Source organism: Carassius gibelio, chromosome A5 (genome assembly GCF_023724105.1).
Source record: "Carassius gibelio isolate Cgi1373 ecotype wild population from Czech Republic chromosome A5, carGib1.2-hapl.c, whole genome shotgun sequence".
In the NCBI taxonomy this organism is placed as follows: Eukaryota; Metazoa; Chordata; class Actinopteri; order Cypriniformes; family Cyprinidae; genus Carassius; species Carassius gibelio.
The window spans coordinates 15,297,645-15,325,575 of NC_068375.1; the positions used below are offsets into that span (position 1 = coordinate 15,297,645).

General features: G+C 40.1%; 1 protein-coding gene across 2 annotated transcripts; it reads left to right on the plus strand.

Annotated features, from left to right (window-relative positions):
* Positions 1-700: 700 nt before the first annotated feature.
* On the plus strand, positions 701-25,512 carry LOC127996474 (complement C5). Of its 2 annotated transcripts, XM_052591950.1 has the most exons (21): positions 701-768; positions 1,009-1,204; positions 1,333-1,486; positions 1,625-1,695; positions 1,784-1,878; positions 2,114-2,196; positions 2,287-2,377; positions 2,746-2,851; positions 2,929-3,064; positions 3,176-3,291; positions 3,399-3,599; positions 3,750-3,941; positions 17,387-17,593; positions 17,685-17,846; positions 17,939-18,065; positions 18,189-18,257; positions 18,362-18,464; positions 23,202-23,311; positions 23,422-23,509; positions 23,678-23,760; positions 25,181-25,512. In XM_052591950.1, exons 1-21 carry the CDS (start codon positions 701-703, stop codon positions 25,240-25,242), a joined length of 2,520 nt encoding a protein of 839 aa, XP_052447910.1. In that variant the 3' UTR covers positions 25,243-25,512. The 2 variants fall into 2 exon arrangements, with proteins under 2 accessions (XP_052447910.1, XP_052447911.1); XM_052591951.1 differs by lacking the exon at positions 23,678-23,760 and having other exon boundaries at positions 704-768.
* The last annotated feature ends 2,419 nt before the right edge of the window (positions 25,513-27,931 follow it).

A 27,931-nucleotide genomic window follows, 5' to 3' on the forward strand; every position in this document is an offset into this window, starting at 1 on the left:
CTTGGTGGACTTGGAGCAGCAACATCAAGTTCCCCAGCCACGTTGTGATCACCACTTTAAGACAAGATATCATTCTCTTGTCAGAGTCCACCAAACAAGTAGTTCTGTTGGAGCTTACAGTCCCCTGGGAAGACCGCTTGGAAGAGGTTTGGAGAGGAAGTTCGCCAAGTACGAGGGACTGGTCAGCAAGTGTAGACAAGCTGGATGGAGAGCTAGGTGTTTCCCAATAGAGGTAGGATACAGAGGATTTATAGTGCGATCCCTGTCCAGAGCCTTCAGTATGTTAGGTATAGATGGGGTGAGGAGGTGAAGTGCCATCAGCAACACCAGTGAAGCAGCAGAGAAAACCTCAAGATGGCTATGGCTAAAGAGAGGAGATCCATGGGGGAAGGGTAGCTAGATTTGCCAACTAAACACAAGCTGTGGTCTGGTCAGCCACAGCTGGGTCACCTGGATGAGAGTGTATGATGCTGAAAGACCCAAAACACTCAATGAGTCCAGTAACATCACTGAAGATGTGTCCAGTACCATCAGTAGATGTATTTGTCCAACAGACTATAGCTATTGTTACTAAAACTAAACCTCAAAAAAATTTTTGGGACCTATTTCAAGACAGCTGAGCTAATAAGTAACTTAAAGCAAGCAAAGCAGATAGGCTGTTTATTTGGCTGACAAAACAAATGCCTGGAGCAAACCGTCTATGATGGCACGTTTATTTTTGCTCTGTATACTTCATCTTTTAATCTGCATCACTGTCCAGGAAAGTGTGTAAGTTGCATTTTACATCTAAAATGTTCTACTGAACATAAATACTGGTCTGAATTATCAAAAGCAGAACTGCAAAACAAAAAAAGAGAAGTTAACTAAAGTAACCTTCTGTAAACTCGTGATTCCTCATGTTTATTTGAAATATTCATTTATATATTAAATAGTTTTTTTTTTTTTTTTTTTGCATCTGCCAAGCTCTGAAAGTGACCCACAGACACAAATATGTGTTTTGTTTTACAGATACTTAATCACTGCACCTAAACTGCTGCGACTCGATGCTTCAGAAAAGGTGGTGGTGCAGTTGTTTGGCTATGAGAATGAAATTACAGTAGATCTTCACCTAAAGAACACACTAGCACCAAGTTATAAACAATATGCATCTGAGTCCCTGAAACTCAACGCTGAGAATAACTATCAAGCTTCGGCTACTTTACGGGTGGGACTACAAATTTAAGAATTTTTTTGTTTAAAGTTGTTATTATTTATGGTTAAAAAACATTTGGAAAGTGTTGCCCTATTTGATGTAAATCATGAGTTGTGAAATTTTATTTTTCTATTTTCCAGATAATGCCTACAGATTTCCCTAAAGGGGACAAGTATGTCTACCTTCAGGCGATTTCCTCTGCTTTCATGGCACATGAAAAAATCCCAGTCACTACAGTAAACGGTTTTCTCTTTATCCAGACTGACAAGCCAATATACACACCCGAACAAGAGGGTCAGTATGATAAAAATCTATTGTGTGTTAGAGTGCGAGTTTTATGAAGAGAAATGGCTTGCCACAGAGAAAGATGGAGTGAGTAAGCAAAGAGAGATTCACGTCAAAGCAATCCTTTCAATCTGTTTGTTTTCTTAGTACAAGTGCGTGTTTACTCCCTCAACGAGGAGCTGAGGAAATCTAGACAAAACGTCACCCTTACATTCGTGGTGAGTGTCTGTCTTCACAGCCTCATACCTCACATGAATTATGATTTCTATATGTGATAACCTTGTTGATGTTTCAACTTCCTTTTAGGATCCTAATGGTATCAAAGTAGAGATGATCGATATGACAGACATCAATGGAGCAAAGCCACTTCTTCCACCTTTCAAAATACCTTTAAAGCCAATGTAAGACACACAGTCTGTTAGTTGATCTGATGTTTAAATGATTATATTAGGAATAATAGTGAATTTATATGGTCCAGCTGGATCAAACTGGTTAGTTCTTGTCACTCAGATTTTGCCAAGAAGTTTGCCAAGAAATGAAAGTCTTGCAGGTAAGGCTATTAAAGAAGAATGTTGAATGCAGGTCTTTTCATTAATCTTTTTTGTCTCATATTATTCACAATGTAAATTTCATTAGTTATGGGATATGGAAGATTTTGGGCACCTATGCAGACACTTTTGAAACCACTGCCACGGCTGAGTTTGAGGTCAAAGAATATGGTAAGAATATGGTTGTTGTTTTTTTAAAACAGAAAGGGTTATGTAGACATTCAGTTTCCATTATATCTTAAATCAAGCTATGTTTTTCAGTGCTGCCTAATATTTCACTCCACATTCAGCCCGAGGCCAACTACGTCAGTGAGAAGAACTTTGAATCTTTCAAATTGATGATTTCAGCCAAGTATGTTTTATTTCATGTAAATACAGTACCGTTCAAACATTTGTGATCAGTATTATTTGAGTTATGTTGTTACGAGATATTATTGTTTAAAATAAATGCTTGTTTTGAACAATCTGATAATCAAAGAATAGTGTGAAAACAAATCATTTCTTTCCCACCAAAATATAAAAAATATATTTTTGATAAAAATAAATGATTTATGAGCAGTAAATCAGCATTAGAATGATTTCTGAAGGATTGTGTGACACTGGAGTAATGGTGCTGAAAACTCAGCTTTGCATCAGAAGAATAAATTACATTTGAAATTCGAATATTTTATATTTTGCCATTGTTGAAAATTGTTTAAATTTGTGTATTTGTGCTGGCAGATATTTTTGTGGAACACCAGTTAATTCAGCAGACATTTTCGTGACATTTGGATACAGTTCTCCAGATGAAACTGTCATGATACCAACAACCTTTTCAAGATACATGGTCAGTGTGTGCACTCAACTAAACAATGTTTAATGTCTGGAGTCAGAGAATACATTTGTTTTTGGCTTTTGTTTAAGCTGAGAGATGGAAAGACAGAAGTCAACTTAGACATCAAGTCAGCTTTGTCAACTATGCCAGATGGGCCTCAAAGTCTGAGAGAAATGATAGAAAACAGCTTTCTTCAAGTGAGAGTTTTGTTACAAGAATCAACTGGTAAGTCCAGTTAGTTCCACAGATATAAGAGTGTTTTATCCAGACTTAAACCATCAAGCAAACAAATGTGACAACCACTTGACAACACTGGAAACCCCTCTTCATTGTCAGGTGGTATCTCCCAGGAAGCAGTGCTCTCAAATGTGAAATTTGTGCAAACTCCATTTACACTGAATCTGATTTCAACACCTGCTTTCATCAAACCGGGTCTACCATACGCAATGAGAGTAAGAAACCTGTCTTCTCAATCAAGTAGTTTTATTATATTAGAACAGATGAATATATACATAAATGTTTCATCCATCCTAAAATTTTGGTGTCATTTTGAAACCAGGTCTTGGTGAAGGATCCTTTGGGTAAACCAGTGCAAGGTGTGTCAGTCACGACAAGGGCAACAATAACCACAGCTGACAAAGAACATGACACCCTCAAATTCTCAGGATACAATGATACATTGACAGTGACAAGTCGGAAGGATGGAATTGCTTACTTCACCTGTAATATACCAGCTAATGTAAAACAAGCTGAATTCACTGTGAGTAAAACTGTGGCCCTTTTTTTTTGTTTTTGAAGGGCCCAACAAGAGTAGGTTAAAAATACAGAGATTCATAGTCTAATCAGGTAATTATTTATCAATAAGATAATATGAAATGCTAAATATTCATTTATATTGCACTCATTTTAGTTTGAGACAGAAGATCCTTCTTGGAATCAAGATCCGCTTAAACTAAAGGCGGAATCATATGTGTCTGTCAACCATCGTTACCTGTACATCAATTTGCCTGAATCCTCAGAATTTGAAGTCGGACAGAACATTTCCATCGATGTTTACTTTGAATTTCGTGACTACCTTTCTCTGAAGACCTTCAGCTACCAGGTAAAATATGTTTACAAGTATGCATTTATCAGACACTTTTATCAAAATTGGCTTACAGAAGAGGAACTAAACATAAACATTTATTTTTACCACAACAGGTTTCAAGTTACTTAGTTAAGCTTTTATTTATTAAACTCTTTTTAATTTTCTCTTATTTGTTATTAGTATCATTTTGAGCCTCACATTATACATTTCTCTAAAACAATTTCAAATCATGACAACTCTCTGAAGATTTTTAGCATTGTGATAGATATGACATGTATTTGGTCTTGGCGGAACAGATCTGCTACACTGTTGCTGAAATGCTGCTGCTGTTGGTTATTGCTGTAGTAGTAAATTATTGGAGCTGCTGCAAGCAAGTACAGGAACTTGCTACTGCCAATACATATACTGTGCCATAAATATTTAAGATATACTGCTGCTGCACAAATAACATACAAATAACTGATAGCAGTTATAGTTTTAGATGGCTTTATATCAGCCATCGGCCAACCTGCTTTCCAAAATATTCCCCCCCCCCAAAAAAAAAAACCTATATCGGTTGACCATTAATATAAATGCAAGGCAGTAAGCTCATTTGCTGCACGCGCAGCATGAACCAATCAGCTTGTGGAAAGTCGTTTAACTATCTGAATATCATCAGTTACATTAACAAACCTTGAGCTTGCGCCATCTAGTTTCATGACTGAACTATATATTTATTTTTAAATTATATTTTTTGTCATCATAGTCATTATAATTATTAATAGTCATTTGTCTTTGTACTGTCAATGTTATGAAAACCCACTAGCATTCAAAAGTTCAGGGTTGGTAGGATTTTTAAAAATGTTTTTAAAAGAAGTCGCACCAAGGCTAAGATTATTTGAGATAAAAATACAGTAAAAACTGCTATATTATGAATTGTTTTTACAGTTTAAAATAATTGACCTCTATTATCATATTTTTTTAAATGTCAAGTCACTTTTATTTATATAGCGATTTTAACAATGCATATTGTGACATAGCATCTGAACAGCATTAAATAGGAAAACGGTGTGACAATAAAGCAAAAAGGCAGTTCATCATTGAATTCAGTGATGTCATCTTCCAGCTTAGTTTAGTATAAAATAGTATCTATGCAATCAAGTTGATGATTTCACTGGGAATTAGGTGTTCCCAACCAAGCAAGCCAGAGGTGACAGTGGCAAAGAACCAAAACTCCATCAGTGACCGAATGGAGAAAAAAACTTGGGAGAAACCAGGCTCAGTCGGGGGGTCATTTCTCCTCCAGACGAAAAAAGCAGTTAAATTCCAGACTGCAGCAGAGTCAGACTGGGCAGAAGAATCATCTGTTTCCTGTTGTCTTGTCCTGGTGGCCGTCTAGGAGACAAGGTCTTGACTGTGGATCTGTCTCTGGGCCTAATCTAGCTGTCCTGGTCTTTGCTGACATTCGGGGCAGTATAGGTCCTTTCTAGGTGTTGATCTATCATCTGGGCTGGATACGTACTGGATCCAGTTGACTGCAGCGACCATCTGATCTGGATACAGACTGGATTTGTTGGCTATGGTGACCTCGGAATAAGAGAGAAACATACTAATATTAGCGTAGATGGCATTCTTCCAACGATGTAGCAAGTACATTGTGTGTTATGGGAAGTGTTCCCAATTCTGGTTTTCCTAATTAATGCAGCCTAAAAATCCTTTGAAAGATTTGAATATTAGAAATGTGTTAGTCATGTGTATGTGTAAGCCATGTTAAAGAGATGGGTCTTTAATATATTTAAACACATGACAAATTGTGTCTCCCTCCCGAAAAATATTAGGTGGGTTTTTCTGTTTTCATGTATTCGGCTTTACTACCATTCAGACGTTCTTGCTTACAGATTTTTCCAAGATTTTTACTTCAGTAGATCAGCACATTGCTCAAAAAACAAATTTTTTGGCACAAAAACTAAAACTAAAAACTCTTTGGGACTGAAATAATAACACAAAATATAAAAACTTTGCTGTAGCTTACATTCCGGAGAAGGGAAAACACAGCTTCCCACATTCAAACAGAAGAGAAAGAAAACCCCTCCTGTTGAATCTACTTGCTGCATGAACTGCTGCAAACTTGTACAAAGGACTGCGGTTCTTGAAAACGTTACTTGCTGGACTTCCAAAACAGGTGGAGTACAAAGCAGACCGTCGTCATGAAACCCCTCAGCTTATAGCCGATGAGTCTTATGAGATTCAAAGGCACACGAGACATCAGATTGTCACATGTTTCTTGTATTGCTGCCATAGCATCCTCTACCCAGATTTGGCTATGAAAAGGCTTATGAATACTGGTATATTTTACCACCCCCTATACACCTTGGGAACAGTTTTGAAGCATTAATGAATGTGGGTGATGAATGTAATTAAACATGGAATCGTATAAGCCAGCAGCTAAAATCTCTACTAACAGGCACTCAAGGTCGAGTAGACAACGGCATTAAGCACAGAGCGCAACCAAGCCCAGGACTCTGATAGTGGGCAACTCTATTATCAGAAACATCAGTAGCAGAAATACAATAACATGCTGCCTTCCTCAAACAACCATCTCTGATGTGAACAAGGAACTTCAGAAAATTCTAATGAAGCACAAGACTGCAAATTGAATCATCATCCATGTGGGGAAGAATTATATTCGGAAAGAGCAGTCAGAACTCCTTACGTGAACTCTTTCAGTCGTTCATCAGTGGACCACTCCCAGCAAGGGGAACTAATATGTTTTCATGTCTGCTTGGACTGAACACATGGCTACAAAGAATCTTCTGTGTAAAAGGAGTCAATTTCATCGACAACTTCAATCTTTTCAGGGGCCATAGACAACTGTTTAAACTAGATGGCCTCCACCCAAACAAACTTGGTTCAAGAGTGCTAAAGGACAATATCTACCCCTCCCTCCATCATCCTTCAGTAGTGTGCAGAGATGTATAAAGTACTAGAGAACCATACTTGAGTAAAAGTACAAGTGCTCTATCAAAAAAGTGACTTGAGTAGAAGTAGAAGTGCTCTTTAAGCACCACACTTAAGTAGAAGTACTAAAGTATTCAACATTTTTTGTACTTAAGTATTGCAAGTAGTCTATTTTAAAATTTACTACTCAAGTACTGAAAGTAAAAGTAGAAGTATTGTGTTATGTAGCTATTAAAGAAAATAGTCAAAAGTTGGAACATATTGTTTTTACTATTTCAAATTATTAACCTAAAGGACAATAACAATTCCTTTGACTGTAACTTCTTGTAAACAAAAAACGGTTACTAGGGTTAGTTAGCCCAATTTGCAAAATGATGTCATTGATAACTTACCCTCATGTTGTTTCAAACCCGTAAGACATCAGAGGGTCATTTAGAATTTTTTGAAGCATCGAAAATACATTTTGGTCCAAAAATAGCAAAAACTATGACTTTATTCAGCATTGTCTTCTCTTCCGTGTCTGTTGTAAGACAATTAAAAACAAAGCAGTTTGTGATATCTGGTTCGCGAACGAATCATTCGATGTAACCGGATCTTTTTGAAACAGTCCACCAAATCGAACTGAACCGTTTTAAACAGTTCGCGTCTCCAATACGCATTAATCCACAGATGAATTAAGCTGTTAACTTGTTTAATGTGTCTGACACTCCCTCTGAGTTAAAACAAACCAATATCCCGGAGTAATTCATTGACTCAAACAGTACACTGACTGAACTGATGTGAAGAGAGAAATGAAGATGAACACCGAGCCGAGCCAGATAATGACTCGTTCACGAGTCAAGAACCGTTTCTGTCAGACGCGTCCGATTCGTGAACCGAAGAGCTGATGATACTGCGCATGTGTGATTTAGCGTGAAGCAAACCGACACACAGAGCGTCTGGAACCGAACTGATTCTTTTGGTGATTGATTCTGAACTGATTCTAATGTTATGAGCCCATGTGCAGTCAACGCCAATGACGCCATTGCATCGAGCGCAAAAGAATCGGTGAACTGTTTTCTTCAACTGGTTTACTGAATCGAACTGTCAGAAAGAACTAACGTTACTGGTCATCTGAAAACCGATGCAACCGGTTCTTGACTCGTGAACGAGTCATTATCTGGCTCGGTTTGGTGTTCATTTCTCTCTTCGCAGCAGTTCAGTCAGCACACGCAGTCTTCTTAATCGCTTGATTCGCTCAATGATGTGCCAGCTTCATCAAATCTGCCATCTACAGTTCTGGCAGTGGTTTGTAATGGAATGATTCGTAACATCATAATTGTAACGAGTAACGATGCAGCACATAAAAAAAATATCGGAGTAAAAGTATTAAACTCAGCGAAAATATGTACCGAAGTAAAAGTGGAAGTAGGAGAAAAAAATAATACTCTAGTAAAGTACAGATACCGCCTTTTAGTACTTAAGTACAGTAGCAAAGTAGTTCTACTTCGTTACTATACATCTCTGGTAGTGTGTACCGATTTTAGTCTCCCATTCATCTTGGAAACTGTATCAGCAGCAGGGTGGTTGTAAAAGGGGTCATTGCATTTGCAAGCAGAAGGCTTGGGAAAGCAGAAAGGAATGACTGTTACTATAGCAACTAATGTGCCATCTTAAAACAGCCAAACTTGGTGCGGTTGAGCAAAGGTGGGTTGCTCAATTATCTGTGTTTAATTTTGAAGTTAAATACCGCCCAGGCCGACATAATACTGCTGCTGATGCCCTCTCTAGGCAGCCTCTAGCAGGGCAGCCTACCACTCCGGACAAGTATGATGACTGTGTTGCCATCTGTAACATAATCAGTAAAGGGAGAGTCCTGGAAACTGACTGATTTATTGCTAATGAAAGGTGTTACAGAGTCTGACAGATTTGTGCCTTGGAATCTGGTGGAGAGGCAGACAATGATAATCAGGGAAGCATACCTACTCTACCAGGCTACACGACCATCACAACTTTGTTAAGATGCACCTCTGACACTTTTTGATCCAATGGTCTACATTATTATACATGCCAACCCAGAAACAACATTTCCTCAAACCGATTGTGTGCTCTATCCCTTGATGTCACATATTTTCATGCACACTTTCAAGGACCGATTCTTTTAGACATGCGGGTAAGAGCAGCTGTTGACATTCACCATGACACTGATCGTTCACAACACGATAAAGCAAACCATCTCATTCACAGATACTTTTCCACTGCTTTATCAATTATAATGTAGACTTTGATAGATGAGATCTTTCACAATGGTCGTGAAAATGTATTAATCGTAACCAATGTTTTTACCAAATTCACACAGGCGTTTCCAACTAGGGATCAGAGAGCTGACACTACAGCCAAAATCTTGTTAAAGGAATGGTTCATGAAATACGGTGTACCTGTAAGATTGCTGTAGTAAGTTCGTAGGAGGAAAGGAAGAGGACAAGGGGTCGGATGGACTGCTGACAAGTTTTTAATAAACGAAAAGTAATCTTTACAAACACCAATGGTTACTTTTATTCTGACACTAGCACACACTATCGCCAAACGCTTCCGGGTAACTCCTTCCGGTTCCAGTAAGCAGTCCGTCTCACTCTCGACTGCCTCTGTCTCTCCTGGCGTTTTATACTCTCTCCACACCATTTACTGAAACAAGAAACAGGTGTTGATCGTTTCCCAAACCACTCACTTAACATTCTTCTCCTGATTCTCTCTCCCGCTGCAGACTTCGCTAAACAACGCCCCCCCTGCCACATACCCCCAGCACCTGACTCAGGCCGACTCAGAACTTAAAAAGCTGTAGAGCCAGATACCAACAAGTGATCCGCGCCTTGGTATTCTTCATGCGGTGGAGCCACTGCAGTGGAGTGTGGTCTGAACATAGGGTGAATTCCCGTCCCAGGTGATAATAGCGGAGACTGAGGACGGCCCATCTGATGGCAAGGCACACTTTCTCTATGGTGCTGTACTTAGTCTTTCTCTTCAAGAGCTTCCGGCTAATGTACAGCAAAGGCCGTTCCTCCCTCTCTATCTCCTGTGACAGGACTGCACCCAGCCCCCTATCCGACTCGTCCGTCTGCAACAGAAAAGGGAGAGAATAATCAGGAGAGTGCAACAACGGCCCGCCACACAGGGCAGCCTTTACCTGGGTAAAAGCCTGCTGACACGGCTCTGTCCACTGGACTGTATCTGGCACCTCCTTTTTAGTAAGGTCAATTTTAGTAAGGACTGGTGAGGTCTGAATAATTAGGAATAAACCGTCTATAATATCCCGCCAGCCCCAAGAACTGCCTTACCTCCTTTTTGGTCTAGGGACGTGGACAGGTCGCAATAATCCATACAGTTTGCGTAGTGTACGTGACATCAATGCTGTGTCCTGATCGGTGAGGATCTTTTTCGGAATCCCCACCTGGGAGATTAGACGAAAAAGGGCGTCCACAACACTCTTAGCGGAAATGCTGCGGAGGGGCTCTTGAAGGGGTCCTGCATTAAGGGAAGGGGGCACAAAGGGGCTTTTGGGGTGGCCAGTGGATTCACCAACTGACATTCCGGACAAGACGAGCAGCACCTGCGCAAGTTGTCATGAACGCCCGGCCAAAAGAAAAACGGGTCATGAGGCGATTTAGTGTTGCCGCCTGTAGAATGAGCCGCATGGAAAAGCATTTCCCTGTGGCCATTTGGAATCAACAACTGGGTTGTATTTACTTTTGTCCGAGTGTCTTTGGTCACTCGATACAACCAATCTCTTAAAATGGCAAAAAATAGGTGAGCGGGTGGGCCGATTGGAGAGGCTGGCCATCGATGGAGCGGACCTGTTGAAAAGCATGTTTTAATGTCTTATCCTGAGACTGCTCTAGAGAGAATAAGTCTCCCGATTTTGCTCAGTTCCCCTGAAGCAGAACCCAGTGAGTAACCCTGGCTCAGTTTCTCCCACCTGCACCCGTACGGCCCCCTTCCGTGCCTTATTTCCCCAAGAGGCATCCGCATATAATGACCCCAATAAAACAGTAAACGTGGGCCAATTCGTTCCCAAAATTATCGGATGCAAGAGGTGGGGACTAACCGCCACCTCCACACTATGATTTTGACCCCTGAATTGAATAGTAATCGGGACCACCGGATACTCCACCACATCACAGTGTACCACACCCTTGATACTCACAGGTATTTGTTACTCACCGGCCTGACCGAGGATGGCCTGTGGGACATCCAGGACCCAGATCATCGTCCCCACCTCCATCACTGGACACCTGTCCATGAAATGCTTCAGGTCCCCGCAACTCCAACAGGCCAGCCCAGACCCCCCCCCCCCCCCCCCCCTGCCGCCCCAGTGACGATGAGTGGATTGGAGAATTGGCGTGGAGAGAGTGGAGAAACAGAAGTGCTGTCCCCTCTGGCAGCCATCAGCCACACCCCCCTGGGTGGGGCCCTTGGACTCACGTGATGCCCTCGGTCAAACCCGGGGCGGGACATGAGGAGGGCCGGGTGGACGGGACCTAGGGAGAGGGACAGGTCGAGAGAGTTTTCTTAGGAAGCCACGCGATTAACTGCTCCAGCACCACGAGGTCGATGTGGTGTTCCACATCACTTCCCTCGGCCAGTAGCCACTTGTGGCAGGAGTCCCGGTGCTGCTGGGCCATCGCAAAGGGCCAACCGGATTCCCCCAGGTCCAGGGAATGGAACCACTGGCGATGCTGCTCTGGTGTCCGGCCGACCCGCTGGATGATGACGCTCTTCAGGTCGTCAAAGACCAGGAGGTTCGCCACCGGTAGCTGTTGTGCAGCCACCTGGGACTCGCCCGAGAGCAGGGGGATCAGTCGGATTGGCCATTGGTTGCAGGGCCAGCCGCATGCTTCCGCTGATTTCTCAAAGAGTTCTAGGAACACTCCCGGGTCATCTTGCGGTCCCATCTTGTGGAGGGGTAAGTGCGCGGGTACCGCAGGCGGTCCCGTGGCCTCGGCGCAAACCTCCCAGTCGATCCAGCTCCGGAACCTCTCGTGGTCCTCCTTCTGGGCTTGGAGGATGGTGTGGAACCGCCGCTCCTGATCAATTATCAAGTCCAGCAGGGCCTGGTGTTGCTCTTGGTGCAGGGCTGCGAGGGATGAGATGATGTCCACAAATAGCATAATCATAATCATAATCATCGGGAAGAAGGAGGCAGGAACTGGCAGACTGTCAAAATGACTTTAATCAAAATAAACACAAAATGAACAAAATCAAATTAAAATAAAACCCAAGCCTGGACCTCTCTCTTCCTTCACTGTCGTTTCTCCTGTTTTATAGCCTTCCATCTCCTCCGTGGGACTCGAGACCGGTGGGTTGAGCAGGTGTTGCTCATTTCCAATCCCTCCAATGGCCTCGCTCCGTTTCCATGGCTCTCGGCCCCGCCCCACTCGCCACAATTGCATTCTGATCAGGGAAGAATTTTTGAGAGCGAAGTTTTTGCTGAGCTGTGCAAAATGTATGAAGTGAAGAAAACCTGCACTACACCGTACCGCTTCAAGGTAACGCTCAATGTTTAAGCGCTTTAATTGAACGCTCCACTTCCCCCTGAAAAGAAAAGGCGGTGGCCGGAACACCTCGTGGAGTTGGTTTATGCCTACAATGTCACACCACATGCGACCACTGGATACTCACCACACTTCTTACTGTTTGGAGTTCATCCACACCTTCCAATTGATGGCCTGCTGGGTCTTGAGCAACCAGTAGATAGAAAACAAGACTGGTTAGTGATTCATCAAGAGTGATTGAAAGAGGTTCAGGAACAGGCAAGACAATATGCTGAACACAAGGCTGCTGAGAGGTTGGCCCCTTTGAATGAAAAGGTCTATTGTCCCATTATCAATGTTGGTCATAATGAATCATGGGGTTCTACGGTATACAGGGGTCTAGATGTGCAAGGTACTACATGTACTGTTGAGCCCCTTGAGGGTGGTCCTATCAAGATACTTCATTGAGCTGACTTGAGACCCTTTGTGACTTCTGTACCTGAGCTATAATTCACTGAGAACTATCACCTTAAAACACAGCAAGAGAGAACAGCAGAGTTTGAGCAAGTTGAAGTTCAGTCTGGTCCTGATTTTGTTTTGCTAAAAGAAGTCTCTTACCCTAGTCTGCAAGAGAGAAAAGAGATTGGAAGCTCTTCGGCAGAAGGTGAAGTGCTAGAGGTGAATTAGATCAGCCCGAAATTATTCTAGAGGATACTAAACCGTGGTATACTGAACCCAAGCAATTTATGCCTGACACCAGTGCCACTCTCAGAGTAGAGGAAACCCTGCTGAAGAAGCCTGTACCAACCCCTAGGAGAACAAAAAGAGCCAATGCGGGTGTGCACTCAAACCCTTTCAATTAACCAAAGTCTGCAAGTAATACAGTCTCACTCAGTCCAGAAGTCTTTTCACAAGTGTTGACAAGCTTATGGAGTGTGTTCTTTAGGGAGGCTGTTAAAGAAGTAAAAAAAATATTTGATCATTGAGGACAATTAGGTTTAGCAGGGGAGAATGTAGCTAAGTGAAGAAATTTAACAAAACTTAATATTGAGCATAAATTGGTTGTGGGTAGAGCTGTAATCGGGCCTTAAAAGTTAGGCCCGACAGGACCCAAGCCCGACAGGTTTCGGCCCGAGCCCGACAAGTACATTTTGATTGACAGCTTTTTTAAAGCCTGAACCCGTTTTTCTCACGCACACAACTCTTTTGCCTTTTGTCAATAATGAGTAATTTATACATGTTTTAACATAATTTATACATAACTAACGTAGACTAGACCACTTGGAAGTTGGAATAAAGAAATAAAATAAGTCCTCTGTGACATCGTAACATCTCAGCATTCTAGACATAGGCTCATTTAGCCTATAAATAGACCAACGCACCAATAAAACTAGTCATTTTTAACAAATTAAATTAAGATAAATTTTAAATTAAGATGGGTATTTGGCAATAATGAAATTAAGATAAAGGCTCCGGTGGATTTGCGTCGCACTAGTAGATGATATTTAATAAAAGAATAATGCCAACATTAGCGTAAATACTCTGTCCACATCATGCACTTAAGACTCAATTAATATTTAGTTATCATTTGAAAAACCTTTACTCACAGAGATTAGGCTACATGTTTTTGAGGAGGAGAATGATTGAATCCACTGTAGATGTCCTGTGCTCACTGATGGTGCGTCATTATTCACTCATTATTCTTTGTCAAACATTGTCAAAACTTTTCCACACTTCAGACTTTGCTTTAGTTGCTGGTGCAACCAATACGTAATCACAGGAGGCAAGCCTCCGTTACACCTACTCAGCATTCGTTTTAGCATCTTTTCGCACATGACCGCTCGTTTATCTCGCAAACCGGAGTGCAAGCCCGAGCCCGGCCCGATACGTAAAATTATATAAATTAAGCCCGAACCCGTCAGGTCCCATCGGGTCCCTTTGGGTTCGGGAAAGATCTTCAGCTCTAGTTGTGGGTCCTTTAAGAAACTGTGTTTGCAACACTTGCTTTGCGGCATGTATCCGCATGTATCACATGTGCACATTTTTCAGTGTGAGCAGAGCAACATAAGCAAACTAGTGTTCAGGGTTTGGTGCCATTATCCTGATTCTGGCAAGGTAAATGTACATTCTTGCAGTAGTTGTGAACAAATTACATAAAGTGTGTATATGAGGATAGTATACTACTCATGAATGTTACATGGAACACATTTAAGTACGTTTATGGATTTGCATGTGTGAGGTGGATCGGGTTTGATCATGTTTTGGGAAACGTGCAAAGACTGGGTATGTACAGTGAATGTTAATGAAGCGTAATTTTCCTTATTTAAAGCCAGTGTATTTTCCTGGTTGTAGTTGAATCTGTTTACATGGGAATGTTGGAATTTATCTTAGCAACAATTATGAGTGTACTTAAAACATATCATACTTTGATAAAATTATTAGAATGTATTAAAATATTGTGTTTTTTTTTTTGTTACTCAACATGTATTTCATGAAAACTATGGAGTTTACTGGTAGGCTAATGAGCTTTTTTCATTCTATTCAAATATTAGGCTCTACCGTATTTCATTTTCTTTTATTTTACTCCATTTAATTTCACTCAAGGGCGATTCAGAAATACTAAAATTTCCTATATCTGTACCCTGAACTTTTTGAAGTTTGAGACTATTTCTGGACTGTATTTCTCACATTTTGAAATCAGTGATTGATCTCTTGTTTTTGTCAAATAAGCTCAACAGAGACCTAAGATTTACTTTATTTTATTGTTTTTCATCAGTACTTACTCCCATTGATCACTGTCCTTCTGAGATACAGCTGTCAGAATAAAACCCCTAAAATATAATTTTTATTTGTATTGTGTGGTGTTTCCATAGGCCACATTCATATCAGATAAACATAGTGTAAGTAACTTAAAAGTTCACTCTTAACCCAGTTCACCTGCCACTTATTAGTTGTATTTCAGGAAAGATTTGATAAATTCAAGTGCTGTAAGTCTGACTGAAAGGACTCTCTGAACTGCAGCGCGAACAAACCATTTGATATTACAGATCACTATCAAGATCATATAGAAAGGTTTTTAAATGACAAAACACTAATTTACACATATTTATGAATTGGAATATCAGATTGTTCATGACATGGAATGCAAGTTTGTGAATATAAAAAAGGAACAGGGAAATAAAAGCAATTCATATGTCATGCAGTGTTACTGTGGCTGCGGTGTGTCACGTCACAAGCCTGACGCATCGCCATGGAAACAGTAAGGGGAAACGTTATAAAATAATGGACAACTTAAAAAAAACTCACTCTGGGGGGACCACTAGAATATTTTAAACTCACCACAGAAAAGGTTAATAACAACAAACAAGCTGTATTTTTTGTTTCTAAACAAAACACTGCAGTTGAACAGTCCCCAGTGAAACAGTTCCTCCTAACTTTACTTTCATGAGTGTCTGCAGGACTGTTAGGAGAGGTGGAGGTGTAGCTGCTCTATTTAAAAATGTCTATCAATTCAAGAAAGTGTCATTTGGTTAGTACTTGTCTTTTGAATATATAGGGATTGTATTGAAAGGTGCTCCACACATTCTGTTTATCATTTTTTACAGGCCTCCAAAATACTCTCCAGCCATTGTTGAAGAGTTTACCGAAAAATACTATTGATCATTTCCTCAGAGTTTGACTGTTTTGTTATCGCAGGGGATTTTAGAAAACAAAACTACAAAATAAATGATTACTGTTTAAAAACTTTTGATCTGATTTCAGCATGTGCATGAACCCACAAACAAACATGGACATATTATAGATTTAATCATCAGTAGAGGTCTAAAGACTACAGCCCCATTGACTCCCTCTGCCAATGCATTGATGAAATTAACAGTTGGATGTGACATTCCTTCAGTAAAACAAGGAGAAAAATGGAGTCATTGCATTTGGAAACAAAGATGAAGTTCTCAAAGTGAATGCATACCTTGACTCTAGGGGTCTAACAACTAAAAATCAAGTCAGGAATCTTGGTGTGATTCTGGAGTCAGACCTTAGTTTCAGTAGTCATGTCAAAGCAGTAACTAAATCAGCATACTATCATCTAAAAAAAATTGCAAGAATTAGATGTTTTGTTTCCAGTCAAGACAAGATCACCAGCTGGGTGGACTATTGTAATGGGCTCCTCACTGGCCTTCCCAAGAAGACCATTAGACAGCTGCAGCTCATCCAGAACGCTGCTGCCAGGATTTTGACTAACCAGAAAATCTGAGCACATCACATCAGTCCTCCGGTCCTTACAATGGCATCCAGTTACATTTAGGATTGATTTTAAAGTACCTTTACTTGTATAAAACACTCAAGGGCCAAATACATCACAGATATGCTCACAGAATATAATCCTAAAAGACCACTCAGATCACTAGGATAGAGTCAGGTAGAAATACCAAGGGTTCAGAAAAAAATTTGCATTTTTTTTCAAAGTTTTTAAATTCCTTGTTTTATTGTTGTGATTCTTTTTTGTCTTCTTGTCTTTTATGTAAAGCACTTTGAATTGCCATTTTGAACGAAATATGCTATATAAATAAACCTGCCTTGCCTTCCATTGCCTTGCCTAGATTATTTCAGAGTTTGGGGACTAAATAGGAAAATGATCTGCCGACCGCAGCTGATTTTGATATTCTAGGTATTATCAAATTGCCAGAGAGATTTTTTTTTTTTTTACAGAAATCTTCAATGAGTGGAAAGTTTAATAGAACAGCATTTATTTGAATCTTTTCTAACATTAGAAATGTTTTACTGTCTCATTTTTTTAAACCAATTTAATGCATCCTAGAGACTTTTAATATAAGTAGTAATTTCTTAAAAAAAAAAAAATTATAAGTTTACTAAATCCAAGCTTTTGAATCCACATCTGCTCTGCCACAGTCCATCTGAATGACACACATATTATGTTATAGTTTAAGGGCTGCACTGAATTCAATCTATATTTGTTCCAGTGAATCATCTACTATAATGCAACAATTTTTTTCTCAGATCATTTCCAGAGGAAAAGTTGTGCAGTTTGACACAGTTAACTGGGGTGGTGTAAAGAGTCAGAACCTCAACATTCAAATCACCCCTGACATGGTGCCATCTGCCCGGCTAGTGGTGTACTACGTTCTGTATGGTGAACAAAAAGCAGAGCTGGTGGCAGACTCCACGTGGATTGATGTGAAGGCTAAATGTGTTAACAATTTAAACGTAATGGCTTTTTTCCTCTGCCAGCTGTTATTTTGAAGTGTTTCATCAACACATTGAAGCATTGTGCATGACTCATCTAAATATATTTCAGGTAGACATATCAACTCCCAACTCACAGTATGTCTACAAACCCAAAGATAAACTCAAATTAAGAGTGTCAACTAAAAGCAGAGAAGAGTCACTGGTGGCCTTTTCTGCTGTTGATACAGCCCTATACAACCTAAAATCTAATGACAAGGACCCTCTAAAAAAGGTGAAATAGAAAATCTGTTCAAAAAGAAGTTCTATACAGTCAAATATTATAAGTTAATGATAAAAATTCAAAAATGTTTCTCATTGTCGCAGGTGTTACAACATGTTGAGCGAAGTGACTTGGGTTGTGGAAGAGGCGGAGGCAAAAATAATGGTGATGTATTTGACCGTATCGGCCTTATGTCCATCACCAATACAAACGCCAAAACCTCTAGCACAGGTACAAGTTAATAGGTGTGATTTGTTACATTTAAACATTTCACTACAGCACCTAATATTTTTCTGAAACAGGCAAATGCATTCTCTCTATTTTCGTAATTACATTTTTTTTTTTTTCTTGTAGAGGGGGTTTGCTCCGACTTGGTTAGGCCAAAGCGTTCAGTTGACCTGGCACAAAAGTTTGAGCAATTGGGTCTGTTTGCAAGCATTTTATGTCTGAAAAACAGTATAATCTAAACCTTTTTTCTCATAGCGACATCATTGAAATACATTTATGCCCACATGTTTGTTCTATAGCCAAATCCTTTGGGTTGTACAAGCGTTGCTGCTCCTCTGGGACAGAGAGTAGCCCGGAATTCGAAACCTGTCAGCATCGTTCAGAGAGATTGTCTTATCCTCCGTAAGGAACATTTAAGTTCTTTTAAATGAAATCCATTTAATTTTATTCTTACATGAAATTTTCTTCAGGTTACGTATGTAACCCCTAGTTCCCTGAGGGAATGAGATGATTCGTCAAAACACTATGGAATACCCCCAGTGTGACCACGCTCTGAATCATATGTGTAATCAGTCCAATGGAAGAGACATCATATGCCGATGACGTAGCAACCAGGAAGCTATAAAAGCACATGAGGTGGAACATGCGTCAGCTTCTATGAATGAAGCAAGCACTTGCAGGTATGTCGGAAATATGGCCCTGAGAAGGAGCATCTCATTCCACCTGGGAATTAGGGTTACAAATGTAACCTGGAGATGTTTTCCTTCAGGAACTCGAGCTGCGTCTAAACACTATGGGAATGAGAATGCCCATGCTGGAAGGCTTGCAAATTATTGTCTACTTTGGAAGAGCACAGCTAGGACAAGAGAACAGATGAGCAAGGAGTGGATCGCATATCTAGTTCATAGAATCTGGCAAATGTGAGGATGGTGGATCATCCTGCAGTGTGGCAGATGTCTTCTATATGCACATCTACTAAGGCCTTGGAGGCCGTCATATCTTGGGTTGAGTTATCCTTGTCCCCCAAGGAGAGGGGAGATCAGAGGACACGAGGATATAGAAAAGCATCCTGAACAACTACTTAGCAAAAGCTTCTCTGGCTTTAGGCCTCGGCCTCAGCGTAATGTGGAGGAAACATGTAAGAAGAGGGTAACTTCCCACTGAATGGCCACCAAGGAGGGTGTCGTAGGCTGCAATGGCTGCCACAGAGACATCTAGGGTGGAGTGGGTCAACCATACAGACAAATAGGCCTGCAGGAACTCCAAAATAGGGGTGTTGCGATATACCGGTTTTGACGATAACGGTAATATTCAAAGCAACAATTATCGATATCATGTCAATTAAGTGTGTGACAATATACCGGTATTAGCGATAATCGCAATATTTAAAATGATCAGTTCTCTTATGATAACACCACATGTAAATACTCCAGCTCCAGTACCTGGTTGAGCTCCCAGGTGGCAGTATTGATCCTTAACGCTGACACATGTCACACAAGAAGACGACGCAGTACTCCAGCTACTCAGAGGAGAGCCGTGTTCATCAGAGTATGTTGCCATTATTTTACTAGTCATATAATGGGAAATGTTATATTAACCTGTTAAAAGCGGTTTTCTGTGTTCATATATTCTTGAGTCACAAACAAGTCCACCTGAGCCTGGTCCAACATTCTACAAATCTGACATACCACCTCTGGGTAGAGCCTTCATTCCTTGGGCCCCGGCCCCTGTCTCGAAAGGTTGTCTTCTCCCTGATTGACTCCTTTCACCAAGAGCAGTTCATATCCCTTGGTGTTAAGTCTTAACCCCAGCTCTTTTGTGTGAGCAAGAACGACATCTTGATGTTGTACAACCATTTGCTCTGATTGAGCTAATATCAACTAATTGTCGATGTGGTCGAGGCTTGAAAGTATGGGGTGAGAATGCAAGGCCCAAATAAGAACCAGTATTGGTTTTCCCCAAAAGCCAGTTTCTGGAACTTCCTATCATAAGGAAGGATGGAGTGTGCATCTTTTGAATCGATTGTGACACACCATTCCTCAGACTTGATCTAAGACACGACCTGTTGTGCGAGCATGCTGATTTTCAGTCCTTTGACTGAGCAGTTCAAAAGATGCAGATCTAAGATAGGATGCAACCCTACAGTCTACTCTCCAGACTGACCTCTACTGCAGCGGTTTTCAACTCAAGTCCTCGTGCAGCCTCCCTCCATCTGCATTTTTGTATGTTTCTATTTTCCCTCTCTTACACACCTGATTCAGATAACCAGCTTGTTAGAAGAGAGCTACGTAAATTAACCGTGTTCTGATTGATATGATCCCTATACAGTGCTCACTCCTACCTATGCCCTGATCGGGGGAAATCCATTTAAAGTTTACCTCCGTTTAGAACATTCATTTATGGATTTGCACTGCACAGCTGCCTGCAGCATCTTCACACACAGACAAAACTTACTAGAGAAATGTGACATAATATACTTCTGTAAATAAAAACAATTTAAAATAGTCAAATAGAACAGATGTCTGAAGTGATAAGAGACACATATAAAAAATGCAGAGCAGGGGGCGCAAAGACTGGAGTTGAAAACCGCTGCTCTAGTGTTGTCAGAGCAGCTAGCTCTGTGCCCTGAAGTGGCGAACCAACAGGGGACGGGCGTACTAGTTGCTCTAGAGACCTTGAGATAGAGTGGTAGATATAGGGAATGCAGGTTAAGATAGAAAGAGCCGTCTTCAACCCGATGGCCAGATCAAATCTGCAATCCTCGCAAGATCACAGGAAGAGCATTGCGCCTTCTCCCTGGGGGATAGGAACGCAGCATGTTGATTAGGATTAGGATCTGTTGATTAGGAAACAAGTCTACCGTCTACTTTCCCTCTACCAGGATCCATCTGCGAAACCCACAAAAACAGCCGCTGCTTTGTCTCTGCAAAAGAGGGACCGGCACAGCAAGAAATGCTAGTGAAGTCTCCCTCCTCAAAGAGAGCCGTCTGAGGGAAAATAGTGGCAGTAAGAAAAGCACTCACAACTTTTTTTGCAGACCGTCAGCAATCACTAGAGCTGACTCTATGTGCCTTGCTCCCAAGCAGACAACACACAAACTGTGTGTGCCCCCACCCAAAATATAGAACGGGCAGGGAGGAACACACAGCCTGAATGCTGCCTGCTCACCCAAAACGTTCTTTTGACTGTAGCTTTGACATAATGGAGCTTTTAAGTAGACAAACAACACTAAATATGACTAACAAACAGATAGCGACTGAAGCACACACAGAATGCATGCAGAATGACAGAAAGCTGACACCGGTTCCACATCACATGCTTTTATAGCATCCTGGTCACTACATCACCTGCCTATGACATCTCACCCTCCCATTGGACTGATTGCACATATGATTCACTGCGTGGTCACCCTGGGGGGTGGGGGTCCCATAGCATTTCAACGCAGCTCAGGTTCCTGAATGGGATCTTTATTTTAAAGATCTTTTCTGAGTTTAATATTTATTATATTACTCATAATAAATGAAATTTTCTTTATAAATTAGTAAACAATTATAAATATCGACTTACTATGCAATTTTGTTCTAAAGCCTATAATTAGATATTGCTACTGTAATTAATTTCATGAGAAGATCATATAATAAGATAAGATAATAAACTACAGGTGCTTTTCAAAAAATTTGAATGTCATGGAAAAGTTCATTTATTTCAGTAATTCAACTCAAATTGTAAAACTTGTGTATTAAATAAACTCAATGCACACAGACTGAAGAGGTTTAAGCCTTTTGTTCTTTTAATTGTGATGATTTTGGCTCACATTTAACAAAAACCCACCAAATCACCCATCTCGACAAATTAAAAATGCTTCTTAACAGCAATAAAATAAAATATTTTAAGTGAACTGTTGGCCTTCTGGAAAGTATGATCTTTTATTGTACATATACTCAATACTTGGAAGTGGCTCCTTTTGCTTTAATTACTGCTTCAATTCGGCGTGGCATGGAGATGACCTACACCATGGTCATTTAATCAACTTTTGGTGCTTTTGGCAGTGTTCTTAGGTGCCAAACCCTGCTAGAAAATGAAATTAGCATCTTCAAAAAGCTGGTCAGCAGAAGTAAGCATTAAGTGCTCCCAAATTTCTTGGTAAACAGGTGCAGTGACTTTGGTTTTAAAAAACACAAATGGAGCAACACCAGCAGATGACATTGCACCCCAGATCATCACAAACTGTGGAAACTTAACACTGGACTTCAAGCAACTTGGGCTAAGAGATTCTCCACCCTTCCTTCAGATTCTAGGACCTTGGTTTCCTAATGAAATACAAAACTTGCTCTCATCTGGAAAGAGGACTTTGGACCACTGGGCAACAGTGCAGTTCTTCTTCTCCTTAGCCCAGGTGAGACACCTCTGATGTTATCTTTGGTTCAGCAAATTTTTGACACGTCTGTGTGCAGTAGCTCTTGATGCCTTGACCCCAGCCTCAGTCCATTCCTTGTGAAGTTCACTCAAATTCTTGAATCGATTTTGCTTCAGAGTCCTCTTAAAGCTGCGGTTCCCTGGATGGTTGTGCATTTTTTTCATTCACTTTTTCCTTCCACTAAACTTTCTGTTAACATGCTTGGAAACAGCACTCTGTGTACAGCCAGCTTCTTTGTCAATGAATGTTTGTGGCTTACCCTCCTTGTGAAAGGAGTCAATGATTGTCTTCTGGGCTACTGTTGGGTCAGCAGTCTTCCTCATGATTTTATAGCATAGTGAACCAAACTGAGTTACCATTTTGAAGGCTCAGGAAATATTTTCAAGTGTTTTGCTTTGATTAGTTGATTGGCATGTCACCATATTCTAAATTGTTGCGATATTGAATTGGTGTTGTTTTTTTTGTTAAATGTGATTCCAAATCATCATATTTAAAGGGACCAAAGACTTAAAATACTTCAGTCTGTGTGCATTGAATTTATTTAATACATGAGTTTCACAATTTGTGCTGAATTACTGAAATTAACTTTTCCATGACATTCTAATTTATTGAGAAGCACGTCTATATATTATACTTACAGACCTGTTTATTTACACTGTGTAAAGTTTTCCAGTGAATCATTTCATATGACATTTTATTTAATCTTTCTGAAAAAAATCTAGAACTTTTGATGCAACTCAGAAGAGGCGGTGTAAGTATGCTTTCGTGAGATGTTGCACCGAAGCTCTTAAGCTCCGTAAAGAGGTGGATAAAATCATACTAAGTCGCAAAGGTATGGGTGTTTTTTTTACATGCATCATTATCATAATGAACCTCTACAGTAACTTTAGATGACTAACACATATAAGGGCAGGATCTAAATTTCTCTGTTACACAATGCAGCAATGGACTTTCTGCTGGATGCGATGCCATCTCAGTTTAGGGGCTACCATTTCCCTGAGAGCTGGTTATGGGAGGAACACACAACCAAGTAAGAAACCTTTGAACTGAACCATAATCCCTTCTGTTTAATCGATAATCTTTCTATAAGAATTATGAAAAATATTTACAAAATATACATTTTATTGCTTTATTTCATGGATATCTATATATATATATATATAAAAAAAACTCTGAAAACTAATTTAATCTGTTTAAGGTCTGGCTCAGTAAGCATTACAAAAATTATTCCAGACTCACTGACTACATGGGAGCTCAAAGCAGTTGGGGTATTCAGTGAGGGTGAGTTAACTAGCTGTATCTAGATTATTTGTTAGCTTCACCTGGTGGCTGAAGACGGAATTATATGCATATAAATTGGTAGGCTGAAAGAACATGAACTATTGTGACTGATCTACTTTTTATGTGAATTATCTACTAATTAACTACAAATTACAGTAGCGCATTAAACCTATAAATGGATAGTCCATTCGAAAATGTAAATTCTATCATCATTTACTCAGTCATTGCAAGTTTGTATGACTTCCTTTAATGAAACACACACACAGAAAACGGGTGTCTTATCTGTCACGGCATGGGGGAGGGCGCAGAGGAAATAATAGGGTCTGTGTCCAAATGCAGGGAAGAAATACTTTTTAATAAACAGGAACAAAAAGGCCAACAAGGTAAAAACAAAACCAGATTAAACAGGGATAGGGCCATAGCAAAACACAATTAACATATAACACACCCAGAGAGAGTATTGCTTGAGATGAGAATATATAGTTTGTGATAATGGGCAACAGCTGTGTGTGTGTGTGTGTGCGTGTGTGAGTGAGTGTGATTGTGTGACCAGGTGTGCGGAGTGTAGATAAATGAGTTCGGGAGCAGGGGAGAAACACAGGTGGAGCAACTAAACAATGATTAGGTAACAAGACAGGTGGGGTAAGAAAATAGAGAGGAGATTGGCACAAAACAAACACAACACTCACAGAAGATAGTGACAGAAAGACTGAAGACTGTGACATTATTCATATAAGAGTCAAACAGAATTAAAACTATATTTAGTTCGAATCATTCAGGTTATCAACATTCTAAAGTATATATATATATATATATATATATATATATATATATATATATATATATATATATATATATATATAATTTTTTTTTCTCCACTGAAGAAAGAAAGTCATACAAGCTTATAATGAGTGAAGGGTGAGGAAATGATGATAATCATTTTTTTCTTTTTTTAGCATGTACTATCCCTTTAAGGCTATGCTGTTTCTTGTAAGTTTATAGTAAGTACATACTAGTTAAGTATGACAGAACAGAATATTATATCCCAATATATGATCAATTGGACCTTACATTTGTACTGCGATTGAAGAACCGAAAGAATTTGAAGCCACATTTAAATGTTTTCTACTTTTACTCTACTTTTTCGACTGACAGAAGTTAAGATCCTTTAACCAAAATTGAATTAACATGCAAATTGACTTAATCTGTTTCCATGATGTAAACAGGATGCAACCCACATACCACATAAGTCGGTCATGTGACAACAAAATTATATTTATAAAGTAGCATTTCCAACCATATGAATGAGCCAACTTAATCAACAATGTATTCTGGAAAACATTACCATGTATTGTGCATACAAACTTTTGTTTAAGGTGTTTTTGGTTAGAATCTCAGACTCTCCTGTTCATTTGGCCAGGGATCTGTGTGTCAGAGGAGAAGATTCAGGTGTCCCAGGACATTAGTGTGGATGTGCCCTAACCTTATTCCATGGATTGTGGAGAGCAGATTGAGCTCAGGGGTTCAGTGTACAATTAGCATTTGTCAAGCAAGGTTATATACAAAGGTAAATATCAACCATGGAATCATATTTTATAATGCATATACAACGACATGAAAATTCAAAATATAAGTATTATATTTCAATGTATATCAATGAATTAGAATGTCATGGAAAATTCATTTATTTCAGTAATTCAACTCAAATTGTGAAACTTGTGTATTAAATAAATTCAATGCATACAGACTGAAGTAGTTTAAGTCTTTGGTTCTTTTAATTGTGATGATTTTGGCTCACATTTAACAAAAATAAACAGCAATAAAATAAAAATAATTTAGTAAACTGTTTTAGTGAACTGGCCTTCTGGAAGGTATGTTCATTTACTGTACATGTGCTTTAATAACTGCTTCAATTTGGCATGCCATGGAGGTGACCTACACCATGGTCATTTGATCAACTTTTGGTGCTTTTGGCACTATGGGCAGGTGCCAAATCCTGCTGGAAAATGAAATCCACATCTTCAAAAAGCTGGTCAGCAGAAGGAAGCATGAAGTGCTCCAATATTTCTTGGTAAATGAGTGCAGTGACTTTGGTTTTCAAAAAACAAAATGGTCCAACACCAGCAGATGACATTGCACCCCAAATCATCACAGACTGTGGAAACTTAACACTGGACTTCAAGCAACTTGGGCTAAGAGCTTCTCCACCCTTCCTCCAGACTAGGACCTTGGTTTCCAAATGAAATACAAAACTTGCTCTCATCTGAAAAGAGGACTTTGGACCAGCTCAGTTCTTCGTCTCCTTAGCCCAGGTAAGACACCTCTGATGTTGTCTGTGGTTGGGCAAATTCCTTGACAGGTCTGTGTGTGGTGGCTCTTGCTTGACAGTCCTCTTAAGGCTGCGATTCTCTCGGTTGTCTCAACAAATTATAATATAGTGACATGCCAATCAGCTAATCAACTCAAAACACCTGTAAAGGTTTCCTAAGCCTTCAAAATGTTTTTTCAGTTTGGTCGCACCATCCCAGTTGCTCAAAAAACACATAAAAAAACCTTTGGCTCTGTATTGATATTAACCAGTGTTGAGTACTCGAGACTCGGACTCGGTCTTGGACTCGGTCTCGAGACCGTATTTTAATGGTCTCGGTCTTGTCATGGACTCGTGTGCATTTTGACTCGGTATTGACTCGGACTCGAACATATTAGGAATCGGACTTATGCCCGAGTCCACTCGAGTCCCAATCAAAATATTTCATGATTATTCTACTGTATGTTAATGTTTATTTAAATTGATGTATGATTGACACATCCAATGACTGGTGATTTTCTTTTGACGTGAGACGTTAGGCCAGCAACACACTACGTGGCGTGTCTGTTTTTAATTCGGCTCCCATGTTAACAGGTTAGATCTTGCAGACTGTCTGCGTGAGACGCGCGGAAAACCCGTGCATGCTAGAAATAGAACCGACGCCTATTTTTCACCCGACACGCGTGCATGTTGGAGGCGTTTCCAGGCAAAATATACTAGACAAATATGTTTATATGTCATTTTGTACACAAATACATATTAATTCATGACATTTGGATATTTGAAAGTCTATAGGTTGACATAAATTCAGATATAAATGTAATTTAAAAAATAAATTAATAATGATCGATTGTCAAATATTGCAAGTGTCAAACATACTCTATTTTGCCGTCAATACTGTTGACGGTGTCCTATCAGTAGGTGTGTAAAATTGATATTGTTGTCATGAAGACAAGAGCCTGGTTTTTTGGCGGCCTCCCTCTATATGTCACCTACAGCCGCAGCAGCGCGCCAAGCGCCGCGTGCAGGCACGCTTCTGGTGTTTAAAGCATAGACAGTAAAAGAAATGGACACAGCGACCCCATTGGAACTCAATTGAGACAAATGAAGCCCAGTTTTAGCGTTTTTTAGCACTTCCGTTTCTGACGCGCAGACTCAAACGAAGCTTGACGACGTCAGCAACCTGTCTGCCAGATGTAAATCTTCTAGTAGCTGTGTGTGCAAACTGCCATCGTTAATCTTGCAGAGACGGCGAGCTTGAGCGGGGAGTTCTTTGTCGTGAGCGAGCAGGAGTAAGTATTCTGATTAATTGTTTTGTATAGTATTTTAAAATGTAACGCCAGTACGCCATATTATGTTAATTGCCTGCGAGCTTCTCCTCCTGTCTGTACGGTAATGTGACAGAGAGTCGAGTGGTTATGACGCAATCGTTAGCCTATTTTTTACAAAAACTGTTTATACGGGGCCATAATGTAACATAGAAGGTAATGGAGCCCTTTATACATTGTCGTGTATCTTTAGAAATAAATAATGGACAAACAGAGTCTTTAAACGCCTCAGATGTAAAGTTATTCGCTGTCAAAGTGACGCCAAAATGAATGGGAGTCAATGGGAATGCTAACGCAAGTGAAGTTCTGCTAAAAGATGGCAGCCCCCACCCGACTTCAACTTCCGGTCGAGTTCCTTGCCCCTTGGTTTAAAGACACAGAAAACGCAAAGCAGCCATTACGTTTCTGGCACGCAGCAGAGACGCCACGCAGCCAGTGTGTCACCGGCCTTAAGTTACCCTCCTGCCATCCGCCTGTAGTGATCCCACTTTCCAGAAAGCCACATTGCTACATTATTTCTCTCAACTGTGTTATT

What these genes read in the sequence shown, in the direction of transcription:
- LOC127996474 (XM_052591950.1), top strand. Translation starts at nt 701, where the DNA reads ATGATGGCACGTTTATTTTTGCTCTGTATACTTCATCTTTTAATCTGC. An exon ending in AAAATACCTTTAAAGCCAAT is followed by an intron (nt 1,879 to 2,113) that starts GTAAGACACACA and finishes AAATTTCATTAG; the next exon opens with TTATGGGATATGGAAGATTT. An exon ending in GTTTGAGGTCAAAGAATATG is followed by an intron (nt 2,197 to 2,286) that starts GTAAGAATATGG and finishes TATGTTTTTCAG; the next exon opens with TGCTGCCTAATATTTCACTC.